This window comes from Petaurus breviceps, unplaced genomic scaffold (genome assembly GCF_028583685.1).
Source record: "Petaurus breviceps papuanus isolate PSGF00001 unplaced genomic scaffold, PetGlider_PUasm1.0 224, whole genome shotgun sequence".
Taxonomy (NCBI): Eukaryota; Metazoa; Chordata; class Mammalia; order Diprotodontia; family Petauridae; genus Petaurus; species Petaurus breviceps.
This window is the reverse complement of record NW_027185887.1, coordinates 10,635,960-10,654,718: the sequence shown is the minus strand read 5'-3', so window position 1 is coordinate 10,654,718 and position 18,759 is coordinate 10,635,960. Positions and strand designations below refer to the sequence as shown.

General features: G+C 40.7%; 1 protein-coding gene and 1 long non-coding RNA gene across 4 annotated transcripts in view; one reads left to right on the top strand and one right to left on the bottom strand.

Moving 5' to 3' along the window:
- Positions 1 to 3,703: 3,703 nt before the first annotated feature.
- LOC138166538 (uncharacterized) lies at positions 3,704 to 16,151 on the bottom strand. Its single transcript, XR_011169613.1, has 2 exons — positions 16,026 to 16,151; positions 3,704 to 4,144 (listed from the first exon to the last, which is right to left on the bottom strand). It is a non-coding gene; the product is annotated as an uncharacterized lncRNA (long non-coding RNA).
- The window catches only part of CARMIL1 (capping protein regulator and myosin 1 linker 1), a 404,323-nt gene continuing 400,668 nt past the window's right edge, over positions 15,105 to 18,759 (top strand). For 2 of the 3 annotated variants that reach the window (XM_069095037.1, XM_069095036.1), the window contains exon 1: positions 15,106 to 15,519. In XM_069095037.1, coding sequence (XP_068951138.1) covers positions 15,480 to 15,519 — 40 coding nt within the window. In that variant the 5' untranslated portion in view covers positions 15,106 to 15,479. Of the gene's footprint in view, positions 15,520 to 18,759 lie in introns of all 3 variants that reach the window. The other variant, XM_069095035.1, reaches the window with a different exon arrangement.

Sequence of the window (18,759 nt, the reverse complement as noted above, 5' to 3'; positions counted from 1 at the left end):
AGACTAGTCCATGGGGGAAAAAGCCCACTAGTCTAAAAGGAACTACCATTCCTAAAAGGAAAAGAATATCAGATACCTTGGGTGGTACTCCTCTAGCTAAAACCACAGTGATCGTAGTAAAAATCCTATAATTTGTCCAATTATTAATTCAACTATTACTACCACCACCACCACCCCTAGTACTACCACCAACTACTACTACTGCTACTACCAACACTACTACTACTATTACTACCACTACTACAAAGACTAGATGTGGGTATGAGTGTGTTACTGAATTAATAAAAAGCAAAGATTCAGAAGAAAGACAAGTTCAAAATTTCATGCCCCAACAGTAAGCTGTCCAATTGCTTCACCATGATCCTAGCAGTATTTCTTCTTTTTCTCAACCCACATGAAGGGGTGGCTAGGTGGTACAGTGAATAGAGCACTGGCACAGGAGTCAGGAGGACCTGAGTTCAAATTCAGCCTCAGACACTTAACACAAAAACTAACCATGTGACCTTGGGCAAGTCACTTTAACCCCAATTGCCCTCCAAAAATCAAAGACAAACCAAAAAAAACACCTGAAAATCAAGGATTAGTGTGTCTAGAAATTTTAAATTTCCCTTTCAGGGTCAACCCACAAGGAAATCTACCTCTTATAGTTTGTGAACCATACCATTTCCTTAAATATGCCCAATTAATAATGAACTACACTGAGGTGGTGTTCCTGTGAAATTTTTTGATCTAAGCATTTGCCAGTGGATTTCAATGTGAAATAATAAAACTTGAGGCCAGGAATTTAGTGCAGATGTCTTTGCTAACATGAAGAAAAAGGTACAATTCTTATCTGGGTTGACCACTAAAACTTGATTCTGAGAAATAGGTTAAGGGAAAAAAAAAGATGCCTTATGGACCCAAAATAAATGAGATTCTATTTAAATTTAGATTAGAATTTATACTTGAACTTTAATTCCCTCTGGAACCACCAAATTACATATTAATCAACACTAGGGGAGAAAAAGGAACCCCTGAGTTTGGTATAAATACAGACCATAGTGTCTGCTTCTATGGCACACCAAAGACACATTTTAAGTAGAATGCCTAGCACCTGAATTGAGAAGTTAGTTGGCATATTATTAAACTTACCAGCTAGACAGGTCACTTAATGCTATTTGCCTCAATTTCCTCATCTATAAAATGAGTTGGAGAAAGAAATGGTAAATCACCCCAGTGTCTGCCAAGAAAACCCCAAATGTGGTTATGAAAAATCAGACATGGCTGAACAACAACAGCAACTTCCTAACTCTAGACCCAGTTCTCTATCCGCTGAGCCACCTAGCTGTCTCCAAGGCAAATAGAGGTTAAGTGACTTGCCCAGGATCACACAGCTAGTAAATATCTGAGGCCAAATTTGAACTCAGGTCTTCCTGAATCCATGCCCTGTGTGCTCTATACACAACCATTTAGCTGCCTTACTTATTATTATAAATAACCATCATTATTAGTTATAAAGCAAACAGATTTCCAAAGTGAGAAATGGCATTTCTTTCACACCTTCCTGACTACTTACTATTCTCCTCATCAATGCAGAGGGTATTTTGATAGAATTTGCTCTTATGTCTCTTATCATCCAGAAGTCATGAGATTTTTTTCATTAATGACAGGAAGCAGAGAGGCTGAAGGGGAGTTTCTTGTGGTACCTGGAGTTAAAATGAACAGCAAATGATTTTGTCTACCTTTCTGATTTAATATTACTCAATAGGCAATGGGCCAAGATGGCTAAAAATCTTCAAAGCTATAATAAAAAGCACACTAAAGTAATTTGACCTCTCTGTAGATAAAAATAAAACATCCTTGGGTGACAGAATTCATTGTACTTTTCATTAAAGGTCTTATGAAACAAAGTGCTACATAGGAGGCAAAAAGACAAAGACTGAAACAACATGGAACCCTTTACAAAATGGCATTCATGCTGGTTCAAAGTTGACATTCATGAGCTATGGATGTTATGGAAAGTGTCATCAGTGTGATATTCATCCATGAAGAAATAATACCTAGACAATAGCTAGTAGTAGAGAGATAGCATGAGGTAGTGACCAGGAAACCAGATTTCAGGTAGGGATAGACCTGGGTTCAGGTCCAGTCTCAAACATTTACTACCTGGGCAAGTCCCTTCTCATCTTTTAATCTCATTTTCTTTGTTAGCAAAATGAAGAAAATAGTAGCACCCATCCAGCAGGATTGTTGTGAAGATCAAGCTTTTTATAAACCATAAATTACTATATCAGTGAATTTTTTTAATTAACTAATTTCTTTTTAGTTTTCAACATTCACTTCCATAAGATTTTGAGTTCCAAATTTTCTCCTCATCTCTCCCCCCCCCACAAGACAGGGTGTAATTTGATATAGACTGTACATATACATTTATATTGAACCTATTTTCACATTAGTCACATTATAAAGAATAATTAGAACCAATGGGAGAAACCCAAGGAAGAAAAAAACAACAACAAAAAAAGAAAGAAAAACAGAGAGAGATAAAAAAAATATGCTTCAATCTGTATTCAGACTCCATAGTTCCTTTTCTGGATGTTGACAGCATTTTCCATCATGAGTTCTTTGGAGCTGTCTTAGATCCTTGCATTGGTAAAAAGAGATTAAGTCTATCAAAATTAATCATTACACATTGTAACTATTACTTTGAACAATGTTCTCCTGGTTCTGCTCACTCCACTCAGCATCAGTTCAAGTTTTTCCAGGTTTTTCTGAAGTCTGCCAGCTGATCATTTCTTTTTTTTTTTTTTAAGCAATTGGGGTTAAGTAACTTGCCCAAGGTTACACGGCCAGTCCTTTTGTGTGGGTGTTAAGAATCTGAGGCCAGAACTGATTCAAGGTCCTCCTGACTCCAGGGCCAGTGCTCTTACTCACTGCACCACCTAGCCGCCCCATGCTCATCATTTCTCATGGAGCCATAGTATTCCATTACATTCACATACCACAGCTTATTCAATCATTCTCCAATTGATGAGCATCCCCTCAATTTCAAATTTTTGGCCACCACACAAAGAACTGCTACAAATATTTTTGTACATGTGGGTCATTTTATGATCTCTTTGGGATACCGATCTAGAAGTGGTATTGCTGGGTCAAAGGATATGCACATTTTTATAGCCCTTTGGGCATAGTTCCGAATTGCTCTCCAGAGTGGTTGGATCAATTCACAACTCCACCAACAATGCATCAGTGCTCCAATTTTTCCACATCCTCTCCAGTATTTATCATTTTCCTGTGTTGCCATATTAGCCAATTCAACAGGGGTGATGTGGTACCTCAGAGTTGTTCTGATTTGCATTTCTCTAATCAAAAATGACTTAGAACACTATATGCCTATAGATAACTTTGGTTTCTTCACCTGAAAACTGCTTGTTCATATCCTTTGACCATTAATAAATTGGTGAATGACTTGTATTCTTATAAATTTGACTGTTTTCTATATTTTAGAAATGAAACTCAATGAGTTTTTCTTGTTACTAGGAGATGATTATGGGCTTGAGAGCATACTATGAAGAAGCTACTACAAAAATGAGAAGTCACAATTCAATGTACCATAGACATTTAAGGTATATCTTATATCAACAATGCAGTATTCACAATGCCTACAGTAACTATAAATATGCTAATATAGTTATTAAGCACAAAATGTAACAGGCTCTTTACATTGTGGACACAACTAGAACATTTATTCAAATACCAGAAAACAGTCCCCAAACTAAAAAGTCAAAGCCATCACAGTAGTTGGTATACATAGTTAATACAGTAAACACCCACATTCTCAAGCCTTCAAAATAAAATAGGCTCCCTCAGGTAAAGATCCTCGTCTTCTCACTCATGGTAACTGCTCAGCCTCCATGCAGCTTGCTCCCAGCAGCTCTGGCCCCCCGCAGTTCCTGTCCCTGGCAGTCCTCAGGAGGAGCCCTTAGCAAAAGTTCAGGCTGGCTCAAAAAAAAAAAAACAAAAGAAGTTCGTGCCACTGCTGCAGCTTCCAGTCACTGTGCTGGCTCCAGCTTGGCTCCTACTCAGCTCCAGCTCCTTCCTGCTCCACTCCTTCCTGCTACATCAGCAAGTTAAAGTGAGGCTGAAGGGGAGTTTCTTGTGGTACCTGGAGTTAAAATGAACAACAAATGATTTTGTCTACCTTTCTGATTTAATATTACTCAATAGTTAAAGGGATGGAAGATCTTCAAATTCCATTACCTTTACATTCAGCACCAAGACCTTTCATGTCCCTTACTTGGCAAAAATACATTAACAATACATTTCATTACATATGTTAATAGGAGTTTTAGAAGTAACTGGTGTCAACAGAATTTTACAACAATATAACAAGATAGCACACAAGAAACATAGAAAACAATATTATAGGGTGGGGCTTGAGCACAAGCTCCCCATCATTCCCCTCCCCCTGAAAAAAATGGGATCCCAAAATCTTGGGTTAAGGGGCAAATGTCTCTTCTTCCATGGCTACTTGCTGCTGAAATTGGACGTAGAGCTGTCCCTGTCCCAAGGAGTCCCATTTGAGAGGTCAGCTCTTTAGCCAGCATTTGGAATGTGCTTGATGCCAGGTCCAGGGATCACAGTTGTGGACAGGGGGTGACATCTGGCTTAAGCTATCAGGCATCTACAGGTGGAGAGTACCAAGCCTGCAGAAAAAGTCTAGCAAACAAAGTAAACAAACAAAAAGCCAAGAAGAAACAAGGAGACAATAACCAGAAACAAGGTAGATATAGGACCAGCCATGCTACTGGAGTTCATGAGCCCACTATTGTAGCCTCACTCATGGTAGAATATATGAGTAAAGGGCACAATTTTGTAATCATGTTCTCCTGAATAAACAATAGTTACAGTGTTATCCTTCCTATGTGCTATAATCTCCACAGCCTTTGGAACATCATCTGGCTTCCGTTTTACCCATACTTGAGTTCCTAATTTCATTCTAACAGTAGAACCAAATCCTTCAGTTCCTCTGATAGTTATTTTGGAAGGAGGGTCAATTTTTACAAGTGGTATTGTTTTACAAGGAATGATAATCACTTGAACTATCCTATCATTTTTATAAATCTGTGTGGGCTCTTCACCTAAATTATGGAATGTCACAACAATTTTGCCTTGATAATTAGAATCTATTACTCCAGCCAATACATGTATTCCTTGAGCTGCTAATCCTGATTTGGGTAAAATCTGTCCAAAGTGATTTTTACGGATTCTTATTCATATTCCAGTGGAGATTTTTCTTATTTCTTTTCTGTCCAACCAAAAGTTCTCTAAACAATGTAAATCATACCTCACCAAACGAGGTGTTCCTGGATACAGTGCTGGGACATCTGACCTCACAGTCCAATACTCAATATTTGGGATCTTATGTATTTGTTGTTTTCTAACTTGCAGGTTTGGGGTAATTATTCTGGCTAGAGGTGTACTTCCTTCCAACAGTCTATTATTCAAATTACGTAAAGCCATGAACAAATTATCTTTCTAATGTTGATATGAATTATTGTAATTTAACTTCCTTAACTTCAATAATCCATTCATTCTTTCAATTAATCCAGATGCTTCTGGATAATATGGAATATGATGTATCCATTCTAGATCTACTTCCACCTATCCCAGTACTTTCCAAAGTCCTTCTAGTACATGGGTTATAGGCTACTGCTTTCCAATGTCTTTTTTGGCCCAAATATTTTGCTGTCCCATGCATGTGTCTTTTGTTCTTCAGTTAATCCATCATATCCCTCATTCCATTTTACAGGGAACTGTACCAACTGTTGCTTTGGTTCAGGGGGTGTGTCATTTCCCTTAGTTTCTATGTTTGCTACAGATTCATGTAGGTCAGACTCTGCTTTTGCCTGTTTTTGCTCTATTTTGAATATACCACTTCCATTTAATTATACTAGCCTCTTGGGCATGTCCAATTCTGTTAGAAGATGGGGTACTCATTACCCAGGTCATTACCTGGATTCAAGGTCTTAATATCCCTTCATGGCCCAGAGTCAGTTGTTCAGTCCCCACCAAAGCCCAATATACAGTTAACAACTGCTTTTCAAAAGGTATATACTGAACTCCAGAGGAAGGGAGCTTCCTACACCAAAATCCCAAGGGCACATTTTGGCTTTGTTGTTTTTGCCATAAACTTCAGTTTGCATAATCATCCCGTACAGTTACTTGTAATTCCACTGGACCATTTTGCATGGGCCATAAATCTAGGGCCAATTGTTTGGCAGCCTTGGCTTCTTCAAAAGCTTTACTCTGCTCAAGTCCCCAATCAAATTCATATTTCTTCTGAGTGACTTTATATAAAGGTTTCAAAATCTGTCCCAGATGTGGAATGTGGTGCCTCTAGTATCCAAACAATCTTATGAACTTTTGGGCCTCCTTCTTATTGGTAGGGGTGGGGAAATCCTGAATCTTTTGTCAGGCTTGCAGAAGAATCTCTCATAGTCCCTTGTTCCATTTTATAGCCCAAAATTTTACATTTTGATCTGGTCCTTGAACCTTTGCAGGGTTAATTTTCCACCCTTTACTTTTCATATGCTCAATTAGAAGGGTCAAACTCCTCTCCACTTCTTTTGCATCTTTTCCCTGTATCATGATATCATCAATGTAGTGGGTAAGCTGTACACCAGGTACCTTTAATTCATCCAACTGTTTAGCCACAATCCTGTCACAAATAGTGGGGCTATGTATGTACCCTTGTGGCAAGCGGGTGAAAATATATTATCTATCCTGCCAAGTAAAAGTGAACTAGTCCCATTGTTTAGGGTCATTGGGATGATGAAGAAGGCATTCATCAAATCAATAACTGCATTCCAAGTCCCATCATATTTCTGGATCCTTTTTATTAAGGTGTTGGTATCTGGAACAGCAGCATACAAAGGAGGAGTCACCTTATTCAATTGTCTATAATCCATGGACATTCTCCAAGTCCCATCTGATTTTCTTACTGGCCAGACAGGATTATTCCATCATGTGGTTGTAGGGACTAACACTCCTGCTTCAACATATTCCTTTATAGTAGTGGTAATTTCATCTTGCCCACCTGGCACACGATACTGTTTTAAAGTAATTAATTACTTCAGAACGTTCAGGTAAAGTGATTGGGTCCATTTTTATTTTTCCACTAAAACTGTATTAATTCCTATTTTCCTTACAGAGAATTGGTATCTTCCTTCAGGTAAATTCAGAATCATACATGTCAATATATCTATTCCAATGATGTATTCAGGAATGGGTACAATAACCACAGTATATTCTTTCTTAGGTAATTGCCCAATTTTCATAGTTATTTTAACTCGTTGGGCTGATATTTCAGCCCTTCCAGTCCTGTGATGGTAATAGGAGTTACATGTTTAAACTTATCAGGGTTTCCATAGATAAGTGTGGCCTCAGGCCCCTCCTTCTTCCTCCCCCACCCCCCCAATCCAGCAACGCCCTAGTTACAGTAGTTGATCCATTCTTCCAATATATTGTTAAACCAATATGGAGTCTGCAATCTCCTGGGTATATTTCTTTAATCTGGGCTGGAGCTCAGCCTATTTCCTATTCTCCCTGAAGTTGTGGCAAACTTGGATACGAGGATTCAGAAGTATCTGTAGGGGTGGTTCCTGCTTTCCTATTCATTCTAATGTTAAGTACCTTTTCGTTGCACATCTTATATAGTTGGAATACCATCTATTCTTCTAAAATCCACCCCTGCTCTTCATTAAACAGTTCTTTTCTTGTCAATCTATTTTGTTTTTTGGGGATATAAATATAAAACATAAAACAGTCTCTGCTTTCACATTTTCTTACAAGTTTACATTTTCTTAGCAAGATACAACAGATAAAGACATAAGTAAAAAGAGATAGGGAATATTGAAGGTGCTGTTGATTTGGGAGGGGAGGTACAATAATGAGTTCCTTTTGGAATTGTTCATTTGAGATGCCTTTATTCTAATCAATACAATGATCCAAGACGATTCCAAAGACTCACAAAAAATGCTATCCACCTTCAGAGAAAAAATTGATAAACTCTGAGTCTATATTGAAGCATACTTTTTTTCACTTTTTATATTTTTCTTGCCTTTCTTTTTGGAGAGGGGGAAGGCAGGGCAATTGGGGTTAAGTGATCTGCCCAAGGTCACATGGCTAGTAAGTGTTAAGTGTCTGAGGTCAAATTTGCACTCAGGTCCTCCTGATTCCAGGGCTCTATTCACTGTGCCACCTACCTGTCCCTTGCCTTTTTTTTTTTTTAACATGGCTAGTATGGAAACATGTTTTTCATGACTTTACACATATAACTGATGTCATATTGCTTATCTTCTCAATGAATGAGGAAGAGGCTGGAGGGAGCAAGAGAATTTGGAACTCAAAATTTTTTAAAAAAGAATGTTTAAAAATGAAATTTGTTTAAAAGTTTGAGATGCCTATAGAACACTCAACTGGACATAGTAAACACACACTTAATGATATGGTACTGGGAGACAGGAGGGAGACAAGGGCTGGATATATAGATTTGGAATCATTCATATAGAGATCACAGGATCATAGATTCAGAGCAGTATGGGCTCCAAATCCTTCATTTTATAGATGAAGAACGGAGGCTCAGAGAGATTAAATCACTTGCCCCAAATAAGAGGGTATAGATAGAGTCTATGCAGAACCTCTGGTGACATTCCTGTTAAAGAGAAGGGATGTGTGTGATCATTCAACAAACGAGACTGAGAAGTAGTCAGGTAGAAAGAGAACCAGGAGAGAAATGTATCATGGAAGCCATCTGAGGAGAAAGTATCTAGGAAGAAGAAAAGGTTAGTAGTATCAAATGCTGCAGATAGATCAAGAGAGGCTAGGGTTGAGAAAGGTCATTGGATTTAGCCATTAAGATATCATTAGTTAGAGAAAGCAATTCCAAATTAGTGGTGGGGGGTGTCTCTCTAGGGTTTGAGAAATGAGTGAAATAAGAGGAAGTAGAGACAATGAATATAGATGCTCTTTTTAAAATTTTTGGCTATAAACAGGAGGAGAGATATAGGAGTATAGTAAAGAGAGAAGTGAAGATTTTTTAAAGATGAGGATAGATAGGCTAATTTAACCTAATCTTGAAAATTATGAGGAATGTGCATAAAGTTAGTTCTTGTTTCTGTTAACATGTGAGCTCAAGTATGTTTTGAGTAGCAGACAGAGCAGGTTGACTTGGGTATTCTTCCTCCCATCCTTGTGGGAGCGGCCTTGTCACTTCAGCCCCAATACACCCCTTCCATAGAGACTGTTTCTAGATTCAAAGAATCAGAGTCAGAAGGGATGTTAGAAGCCCTCTGATCCATTCCATATTTGAAAAAGATTCTTTGCTACAACATCCCTGAAAAGTGTTTATCCTGTTTTTGTTTGAAGACCTCCAATGAGGGGGAAAACCTTTAGCTCCTAAAACAGTTTGCCTTTCTACTTTCAGAAAACTCTAGCCAGGTTTTACAAAGGCATTAAAACATTTATGCTGAATCTTCCCAAGTCAATAGAGAGTAATGAAAGAATTGAAACCCCAAATTTTGTCAAATATACTACAGTACATTTGTTAAGGACAGAAGATGTTAAACTGAGGGGAGAGTGTAGGAAGGGGGTGTCCCATACTCCAACCCCAATTAATATAACTAATAAGATGTTCTTATGCCCCAATTCTGTCCTCAAATTTGAATACTCTGGGTTACAGGATCAATCGTGTAAACTGGGTGTAAACAATCTATAGACAACAAAGGCATAAATTTTGTTCAAAAAACCTAACTAATCAAGTTGGGAAGGAAAGAAATATTTCCCACCATTGGGTGAAATCAGATAATGAAATGTATTGAGATTGATTGAAAGAAAGATACAATTCTGGTTTTGTGTCTATCAAACAGGGATATTCCTGTAGGAGTACGCCGATGACTGTTTTGGGAGTCATAATTCAAGTGTTTTGAAAAGTCAGATTCCTTGTGCCTATTCTAGAAGGCAGGAAGCAGGGAGAGGGGGCATGAGGGAAGTCCAGAGGGAGGTTTATATCTCATCACCCTCCCATGAGAATCTCAACACATATTGATCATGTCATCAAGGCACAATGTCAAATAATGCTTCAAGAAGGAACAAACTAGACACACTGAAGTAAGGGGCAGTTCGGGGATAATGACTTTTTGGGAAAGGAAAAGCAACTTCATTTTTCTTTCTTTAAAAAAAAATTTTTTTTTGCTTTTTGGAGGGCAATTGGGGTTAAGTGACTCACCCAAGGTCACACGGCTAGTTTGGCTAGTTTTTGTGTTAAGTGTCTGAGGCCGGATTTGATCTCAGATCCTCCTAACTCTAGGGCCAGTGCTATATTCACTGCACCACCTAGCTACCCCTCAACTTCATTTTTCTAAAAGGGCCTTGGAAAATCAAATGACATGCCCAAGATGACACAGATAATAAGCATCAGATACAAGATCCGGGTACTTTGGCACCAAATCCAATGTTCTTTCCACCATACCAAACACATTTCCTAACATTGTCCAACTTGAAACCACTCCTGACCAGAGCAGATAAACCATGAAATTCATGGTGAGTAAGGTCTGTAGGTATTTATTTGAACTCCATAGTTTTTTTCTCTTCATTTCCCATAAAGCATCATGTCATCTAGGACTCTGTTGCTTAGTGAATTCTATTGTGCTAGTAGTATCAAATATATTCAACAAACATTTCAACAAATACAGACCACTTAAAATAATTTGTTTGCTGTAACATACATATATGTATGTACACATGTTTGTAGCCAAATAAAACTTGCTGTAGCTAAAGTAATTTCTAATAATTCTATTGCACAGTCATTGATGAGCAGTGTGTTATGACAGAAAGTTGGATTTGGAGTTTGGACAGACCTGGATTTGAATCTTAGCAGGACCCTGTGTCAGCCCTGACACTTAGCTGTGTAACCTTAGATAAGGCACTAAACTTTTCAGAGTACCAATTTCCTTACCTGGAAAGGGAAATGTAATAATACTTTTGTTACGAACCTTTCATAATTGTGGGGAAAAAAAGTACTTTGTAAGTCTTAAAGTGCTATAGAAATATAAATCATGAGCAATGATTCTAATTTATTATTACTGCTCCATTTTAAAAATTCAAGTACAGATTTACAGGTAAATAGTGTTCTTTTCTATTTAAGTACTTGTCACATACTATGTTATTAGTATATGCACACTACTACAAATAATTCTTTGCTTAGATGGCCACAGGGCTGAGACTATACAATCGAGATTCAGTTTATGTGCCTTTTTCTGTCAGAAAACTATGTCAATAAGCTTGAAAATAAGAGAAATGCCAGATTAGGGTAAGGATGGGTTGAAGAGTTAGGAGGATGGGCAGACTGGTCCACAGGGATGGATTTCAAAGGATTCACTGCATCTTGTAAGCTGTTGCCATAAATCTCTCCTGCCGGAGAAATTCATTGCTTGTTGTGTTCCACCACTTAAATAACTGCGGTCCTTGGAGTTATGTTCTTGCCATTCTGAAACATATTTGAGGTTTGTACCTAAGAAATAAATGGCTTTGATCTCCCAATCAGTCACTCATTTTCAGTGTTTGAGAGATGAGGTTCATAGACGAATCCACCCCGTTAGGATGTAGAACAGCCAATCAGGATTCTGCTGCAGTAAAAAAGAGTCTTTCATTGAAATCCCAGCTTCCGTTCATAGAAGCCAGGGTGCACAGTATTCCAGGGCCATTCTACAGTATTCCCTTTATTCCTTTCACCCCCTGAGGCTTACAAGAAAATCTTTTGTCCTTATTTTCATGAGTTCCCACATGGTTTGGAACCTTCAAGGCTATGTGTTTCTAAAACTTCATTGGTATGTGCCAGAAAAACTCTTTTAAAAAAAACAACACACAAACAGTAGAATGAAAGGACCATTTTGAGATGTTAATTTCTACTTAATTACAGGAAAGAGACATTTGATGAGTTAAGAAAATTTTCACTGAAAAAAATGCCAACCTAGGCAATAGGTGCCTAATAGGATCATCAAGTATGCAAACCAATCATTCTCAAATTTAAAGAGCATGTATCAAATGTAAGATACTGTTCTGGACACTGAGGAGTATATGAAGACAGGATACCTCTCCCCACATGGTTTATGATCTGGATGGGGAGATAAAACAGGGAACACAGGAAAAGTCAAATAGCAATTTGAAAAATCTGGTCTACACCTGTGATTCAATCTGTTTAGGGTACTTCCCAACCCTTACCCCCTGTGCCCTACCCCCAACTTCCTCCACCATGAAGTAGCTCTTTTAGTATCAATTTGATTCTATCCATTTCATAGATGAGGAAATGGGCTTAGAGTAGTGACTTGCCATGGGTCATAGAGGTAGTGTTTGAGAGGATTTGAACTCGTTTTCCTTATTCCAAGTGTAACACTCTATCCACCACATTACATTTACTCATAGAATGCTTTAAAATTTAACATATGCTTTCCTCAGATCAATTTTATTATTGTTATTCCCATTTTACAGATGAGGAAACTAAGGTTCAGTGGGGTCAAGTCTCCTGATTCCAAGTCTAGCATTCCATTGTATCAGAGAGTATTTTCACTTAACTTCAGGAGTGTTTTGTATTTCTTTTGAGGGAAAGTTTTGTTCTTAGACATTTGACACATCCCAGTCTTATAGCAGCATTAGTAGCATTATTGTGGTTAAGTTGATTGGTCTAGTGACTTAACCTTTGCTTATAAGTGACTTGCCCAGGATGGCTACATGGTAGTAACCGACTGACTTCTCTATATTTCAGGATCCATGCTCTTACCATTATACCATGCTGTCTGTTGGCCCTATGGAGCTAAGTACAGGCAATAATTTCAAAGGAAAGAGAAATCATCTGTTGGAGTGGCCTGGGAAGGCTTTATGGATTAATTCTGACTTCATTTGGGCTCAGAAAAATTTAAATAAGCTGAAGAAAGAAGAGACCAGGGTAGAGAGCATTTTAGTCAGGAGACTAATATAAGCAAACGGCTTACTGGAAAAGTAAGTCACCCATTTCCTTGGCTGGCAATTTTTTTAAACTGGTAATTTCCTTGGCTCATAAAGTCAAAGAACTGGAAAAATGTAAAACTATTGGTATTTTCTAAAGGCAAGACCCAAATGACTGAAGCCAAGTGTTTTAGAAGAATAATAAGAAAAACGGCTACAAAAGAGCTGAAGAGAAGTCAATCAGGTTGTTAAAGGGTCTGAAGATCATGTTCTATGAGGATAATTAAAGGAACTGAGGCTATTTATACTGGAGAGAATACTTAGGTGGGGACATGATGGCTAGCTTCAAGTATTTGAAGGGTTATCTTGGGGAAGAGAGATCACATTTGTTCTGCTTGGCTTGGCCCTCCAAGGTAGAACTAAGCAGCAGGGGTGAAAATTGTGGAGGAAGATCTCCTTGATATAAGCAAAAACTTTCTAACAATGAGAGATATTAAAAAATGGAATGGGCTGCCTCAGGAGGTTACAAATTACTTCTTATAGGAATCTTCAGGAAAAAATTGGATGATCCCTTCTCAGGTGCCTTGTAGACAGGATTCTTGCTCAGATGAGTTGGACCATATGACCACAGGTTTTTTCTAGTTCTAAGATTCAGTAAAAGAAAGTTATAGTGGCTTAGATTTGAGAGGGCCTGGTATGCCAGGCTGAGGTGTTTCTGCCTTTATCATGTAGGCATAGGGCTTCCTGAAAGACTAAACTGGGGAGTGACTTGTTTACAGTGTTCACCGAGGTCTGTTTCAAATGAGACATCCAAAGCTTCAGGTTTCCCTCTCTCCTTTTCTCCCTTTCTCTGTTGTAAACCAATCCTCACTGGGAAAATGTTTGCTTTCCTAGTACAGAGTTAATAGGCATAATCTGAGGCACACAAATATTCTGGATCCTCAAACTGCTACTGATCAGGTTCCAGACGTGGCAACTCAATGACCAGCCTCATCCACGTACTGTACAACTTCCAAAATTAACGGGGGTGATTGGGGAGATCTCTCAGCCTTAGCTTCTTCATCTGTAAAATGAGGGTAATGAGGGGGCCTCTACGCCCCTCCGAGAATGATCCTGATAAGTAGAGGGGGAGGGAGGACAGAAGAGGAGGCGGCAACAGTTGCTGGGTCTTCTCTCAAGCTGCTTTTACAATTTAAATGACGGGTATTTCAGATGTCTGGCAAGCACATGCTTGAAAATGTATGGGGCTGGGGGGGGTGGGGGACCTACCTGAGTCCTTCCCCACAAGTTTTGTTTTCCAGGTTTTGCTTAACTTGTGCTCAAATGAAGATGGAAAATAAATACTGCAGATAAAATGACAACATGTAAGGGGTGGGGGCAGTTATTAAACTCCTCCAGGAAAAGGGATTGTCTTTTAGCAAAACAATATGATGGCCAACCTTTGGTGCTGCTCTCTCTTTAATCTTCCATTGCGACCTAGTATCCAAAAGGAGGGAAACGGGAGAGACCCCCCAACCCCCCCCTTAAGAAGATATTCCCAGCACCAGCAGAAGCCCAGGCCTCCCCATCTCCTCTCTCTGCAGCCAGCAGATGGCCCCCCGGTTCCTGTCTCCTCTCCAGACACTGGGATTTTGTGGTTTGGGTGGTAGTTAGGTCTGGCGGCCCAAGTTCCTTCATGCCTCTAGCCGGGTGTGTGGACACCCGGGGCAGGCTCTAGGGTGGCGGGAGGCCCGAGCGTGGGTCTACTGGGGAGGCCGGCTCTCGCGAGGTGAGGAGTAACTAGGAGGAGGTGAAGGAGGAGGAGGAGGAGAAGGGCCGGGTTTGCGTGCGCCCAGCAGTCCCCGGCGGGGCGGGGAGCCACGGATAGAAAGCGAGGAAATCCTATTCCTCCTCCCCGCCTCCCTTCCCCTCCCCTCCAGGGCTCCTCTCCTCCGCCCCCCTCCCCACGCCTTCCGCTTTCACCTAAGGCCAGTAGGTGTCTGGAGCAGGAAGGAGGGAGGCGAGAGCAGCTGAAGACTGGAGGGAAGCGGGAGCCCCAGTGGGAGGGAGACGGCAGGAGCGGAGGGAGCGAGTGAGGGAGTGAGAGGAGGAGCGGCGGCGGCGGCACCGGCGGCGGCGGCGGCGGCAGCAGCAGAAGCAGCAGCAGCGGAGGTGGCGGCGGCGGCTGCAGCGGGTGGTCCCAGCCGCCTCTTCCCCGGCTCCCGGCGGGCTGTTTCACCCGTATCCCCTGTCCAGCCTTCGCCAGGAACCGAAGAGGAGTCGTCATGTAGCAGCTACATAGTCATCTCTTATTGGCAACTCTTTTTTTTTTTTTGGTGGGGGGGGGGCAGCACCCTTTTTTTTTTTTTAATTCTTCCTCCCTCCCTGCCTCCTCCCTGCTCCATTTGTGAGCCGCATCTGTTTCTTTAAAGAAAAAAAATATTTTCAGGTGCTTAGGAGAGGGGGGGAATAATAAATTATAGTTGAACCAGCTACGTACCCCTCCGTAAAGGGCAACAATGACTGAAGAGAGCTCAGAGGTGCCCAAAGAGTTGATAGGTAAGATTCACGATGTTTATTTGTTGTACTTCTCCATCTCCTTCCTCCCCATCCCACCTTCACCTTTCTCTCGGTTTGGCAGCATAGGCAGGGAAGTTTTCAGGGCTGTTGGTTACTATCCTTTTGCCCCCCGCACCCAAAAGAAAGAAAAAAAAAGAGATCAAAGTGTCTTAAAATGCGAAGGAGAGATGGGAGACTGAGTAAGGGATGAGTGGGTTTCGGGGCTGGGAGGCGGCGGGCAGAGGCGAGCTCTCCCGTGGCAGCCTCTGAGCTGCGCTGCGCTGCGCTGCTGGAGGAGAGGTTTGCAGAGAGAGCGGAGAGGAGGGGTGGGGAAGAGAGAGGAGGGGCTATGGAAGGGAGGGAGGCTCCGATTTGGAGTTCGGGAGGCTGGTAAGGAAAACCTGGCTGAGCGCTGAAACCTCCCCATCTGCCACAAAGTCCGAGAAGTTCCGCGCAGCAGCCCCGGGGGCGTAGTAGCGGCTGGAGAAGCTTGGGGAGATGCCCACCTCTCTCAACCTAGAGCGCAGCATCCATCCTCCTGGTGGCTTCGCTCCTGGCTTCCACCCTCTGCGAGTTCTCCCAGCTCCGCAGTCCCTGCCTCACTATCACTGTGCCATGCTGTTCTTGTTAAGCTACTGCGCCTGGAAAGGCGTGGCTTGGGGTAGCCAGTGGAGCTCGCTGGGTGGGGGGTGGGGGTATGGAGGGGTATAAAAGGCTGACGTAAACTGGAGGCCAGGAAATTGAGAGTTAATAATAAAAACTTGCCTTTAATAATGATTAACCGTCGACCTCCATCCTAAATCCTTTTGTGACTCAGCCAAGGTGACCTGTTGTTTGGAGACCCTCCGAGAAGTCACACTTGGGGAAGTAAACCATGCTAGGGGGATGTTTTTTAAGACTGCTTGGCAGGCAAGGGTCTTTGGCCGTGAGCAGTAGGTTTCAGTACTTTGGGGTTTAAAACAAGGTTGCAGTCAGGGCTTTGAAAAAAGGTATTAGAGTCTAAGGTAGATTGTAGACTTATGGATTTAGACTTAGTGAAAGTGGGAGTGGAAGACTGTATAATGCTCTGTGTGTGCATGTGTGTGTGTTTGTATATGTATGCATGTGTATGTGTTTAGCCCCGGTGACCCACATCCCTTGACTAAGCCTTCACTGGTATTCTGACGGTCTACAAATCAAGGCATATGATGTTTGGCACTGACCACAAGAGGAAGTTTCCAAATGCTCAGTCTGCATTTGTGGAATTTGCCTCTCTGATTTCTGTTTTAGAGAGTAAATATTTCTTAGGAAAGTTAGTGTGCTCTTCTTTTGGGGTATGCTAACTCAGCAGGTAAAATAATGCAAAGAAACTGTTGCTAGACTTTGTTGAAGCCAGTGCTTTTGGTGAATTTCAAAAGTAAAAGAGACCTTTAGCCAAATTCAGACTAAAGTTAAGGGTAAGAAGTTACTCATGCCTAGGAGAATCACCCCATCTCCCCTTTTAGTCTTGAAAATATATTACATACATGTATATATGTACACATATACTTACATATGTGTATACACATGCACGATACAAATCTATACATTTATGCAAGTACACATATAAACTATATGTGTATATGTAACTATATGTATTTATACACACACACATACACATGTGTGTATAAATCTCCAAGGCCTTTTCTGCCTTACTTTTTTTTTTTTGTTAGGGTATTACATTTCCTTCAAGATAGAATGGAGTTTTCCACCATCCAAGAGAAAAGGAACCTGCCCAGGCAAGGAAGATGCTTTCCAATCCTGAGAGCTTCTGGAGAGGTCATTCTTAGATAAGGAGAGTGCTTGAGGTAGCAGGGGAATTCTTATTAGGTAGCCTGAGGAGTGAGGAGATAAGTTTAACAATAGGAAGGACTGCAGATTTTTCATCAGGAAAATAATGCATTCATTGCTTAGTAATAGAAAGTTTACATGGTCACATATACTCAAGAAAAAAATAGGCAAAATAAATTACCTTAGAAATTAGTGGTAAGGGAACCTTACCTGACAGAGTTCACTGCAAATCTGAAATTTGACTCATTTATTTATTTTTTGCCTTTTGGAGGGTAATTGGGGTTAAGTAACTTGCCCAAGGTTACATGGCTAGTTTTTTTTTTTTGTGTGTGTGTGTGTGTGTGTGTGGGTGGGTGGGTGTTAAGTGTCTAAGGCAGGAACCGAACTCAGGTCCTCCTGACTCTGGGGCCAGCGCTTTACTCACTGTGCCACCTAGCCGCCCCAATTTGACTCATTTATTAACAGCACAGGAAGGACTGTCACACTTACTTATTGGTTTGTTTACATGTCCCTCTACCCAGATTGACCACTTCCCTACTCCATTTTACCTTAATAACTTAACTCAGCTCTAAGATGGGCAAGTTTCATTTTGAATGGGCTAGGTCAGTACCTCCTGATTTCCATTTTATCTTTTATTCCCCCTGTAAATGACTATAAGGCACTATTTTGACCCGCTCTGTCCAGTTAGTTACATATGACAGCCTCATTCAAAGCTCTATATGTCATTAACCCTAGGCTCTTAGAAAACAATTGTTTAATAAAGCTGGACAAAACATTTCATCCTTTCTTTCCTTCCTCGCCATGTACACTTGGGGTCCCTTTTCATGAGTCTTGGAATTCTGTAGGGCATTGCTTTGATGGGGTCTGACTATAATGACAACCCTCCTTGGATGTTCTGACACAACCTTTCCCCCTAATCACCTTCCCCCATCCCATACTTCCTTGTCCTTCAAGGTCTACTTTCTTCTCCATCACTAAATTTTTTATTAAGCTCTTACTGTGTGCCAGGCACTATGCTGGGATGCAAAAGACAAAAAGTAAAATAGTCCTTGCCCTCAAGAAACTAACATTTTAATGGTGGCTATGTTTCATTTGGTGATCTCATTGGCTCCCAGGGTTTCTTTGATTACTTCTGTGCAGATGACGCTGAGATCTACTTGTCCAGTTCCAATCTCTCTCTTGACCTCTAATCTCTGCCGATTAGACACCTATAACTGGGTTTCTCATAGGCATCTTAAACTCAGTGATTCTAAAACTGAACTCATCTTTCCTTCCAGACTTTTCATCTTCCTAACTTTCCTGTTACTTTTGAAGGTACTGCCATCCTCTCAGTCACTCAAGCTTGCAATCTAGGTGTTATTCTCAACTTCACACTTTCAACCTCTACCCCTGTTCCCCCCCCCCCCCATATCCATATCCAATCAGTTGTCA